The sequence below is a fragment of the Acyrthosiphon pisum genome, unplaced genomic scaffold (assembly GCF_005508785.2).
Source record: "Acyrthosiphon pisum isolate AL4f unplaced genomic scaffold, pea_aphid_22Mar2018_4r6ur Scaffold_6787;HRSCAF=7355, whole genome shotgun sequence".
Lineage (NCBI taxonomy): Eukaryota > Metazoa > Arthropoda > Insecta > Hemiptera > Aphididae > Acyrthosiphon > Acyrthosiphon pisum.
Window position 1 is genome coordinate 1 of NW_021776580.1, and position 1,032 is coordinate 1,032.

Sequence of the window (1,032 nt, forward strand, 5' to 3'; positions counted from 1 at the left end):
GACAATGGCTGAAAAGATTAGACAATGTTGGATATTCGTAGTTTTATCAACATTTCCGTATATATTAGGCAATGTTATAAATCCGAACATCGAAAATAAATAATATGTCGAATATCGACACCGCGCTTTATCGGTAATCGATCCGATTATGGAACATAGTCTATATTATTACTTATTACTTATCCTGTTTTATGTTATCGTTTTTATTGCTTATAACTTATAATAAAATTGACTATACAGAACTATCGTAGGTATCGTTATGGTCACATCCAACAATTCTAACCCAAAGTGACTGTACACTGTACAGTACTGTTTGTGCATTGAAGTAGTGAATAGTAACGTGTAATAACTAATAACATTGTTATTTTTTTAAACAATCTCCTTAAAAATGGATTTAAATGAAATGCACATAAAATTTGATAATGCAATTCTATTATTAATTGAATCGAAACGTAACGACAACAATTTTTTTTTGAATAATGAAGAATATTGTGAACGAATCAAAGAAATAAAAAAATCTAAAATTACACTATCTACGGCTGGAGTAAAAAAATGTACGAAAGACTATAGGAATGTTCGTAAGTACGATATTCTTATTATCAACGGTAAAGATCGTCTTATTAAGACTATAACCAATGCGTCAGAGGGTGTGCGTTATTATGTGAAAAATGAAGAGTTGTTTGATATAATTCATTCTACACATACAGCAATCGGTCACGGAGGCCGAGACCGAATGATGGCTGAACTTAAATTAAAATACGCGAATGTGACAAAGGAAACAATAATGGTTTATTTAAGTCTATGTTCTGATTGCCATAAAAAATCTTCAAATCCAAAAAGAGGGCTTGTATCAAAACCTATTTTACATTCGGCATACAACTCACGTGCTCAACTGGATTTAATAGATATGCAATCACAGAGCGTAAATGATTTCCGATTTATAATGAATTACCAAGACCATCTAACAAAGTTCGTTGTACTTAAACCATTAAAAACAAAACGTGCGGAAGAAGTTGCACATAAATTTTACTA

General features: G+C 31.0%; 1 protein-coding gene across 1 annotated transcript; it reads left to right on the forward strand.

Annotated features, from left to right (window-relative positions):
- Positions 1 to 388: 388 nt before the first annotated feature.
- Positions 389 to 922, forward strand: LOC103311569 (KRAB-A domain-containing protein 2-like; the record flags this gene model as incomplete). Its single annotated transcript, XM_008191228.1, has 1 exon — positions 389 to 922. A coding segment is annotated over exon 1 (534 nt), but the record flags the coding sequence as incomplete, so codon positions are not given.
- Positions 923 to 1,032: the final 110 nt, after the last annotated feature.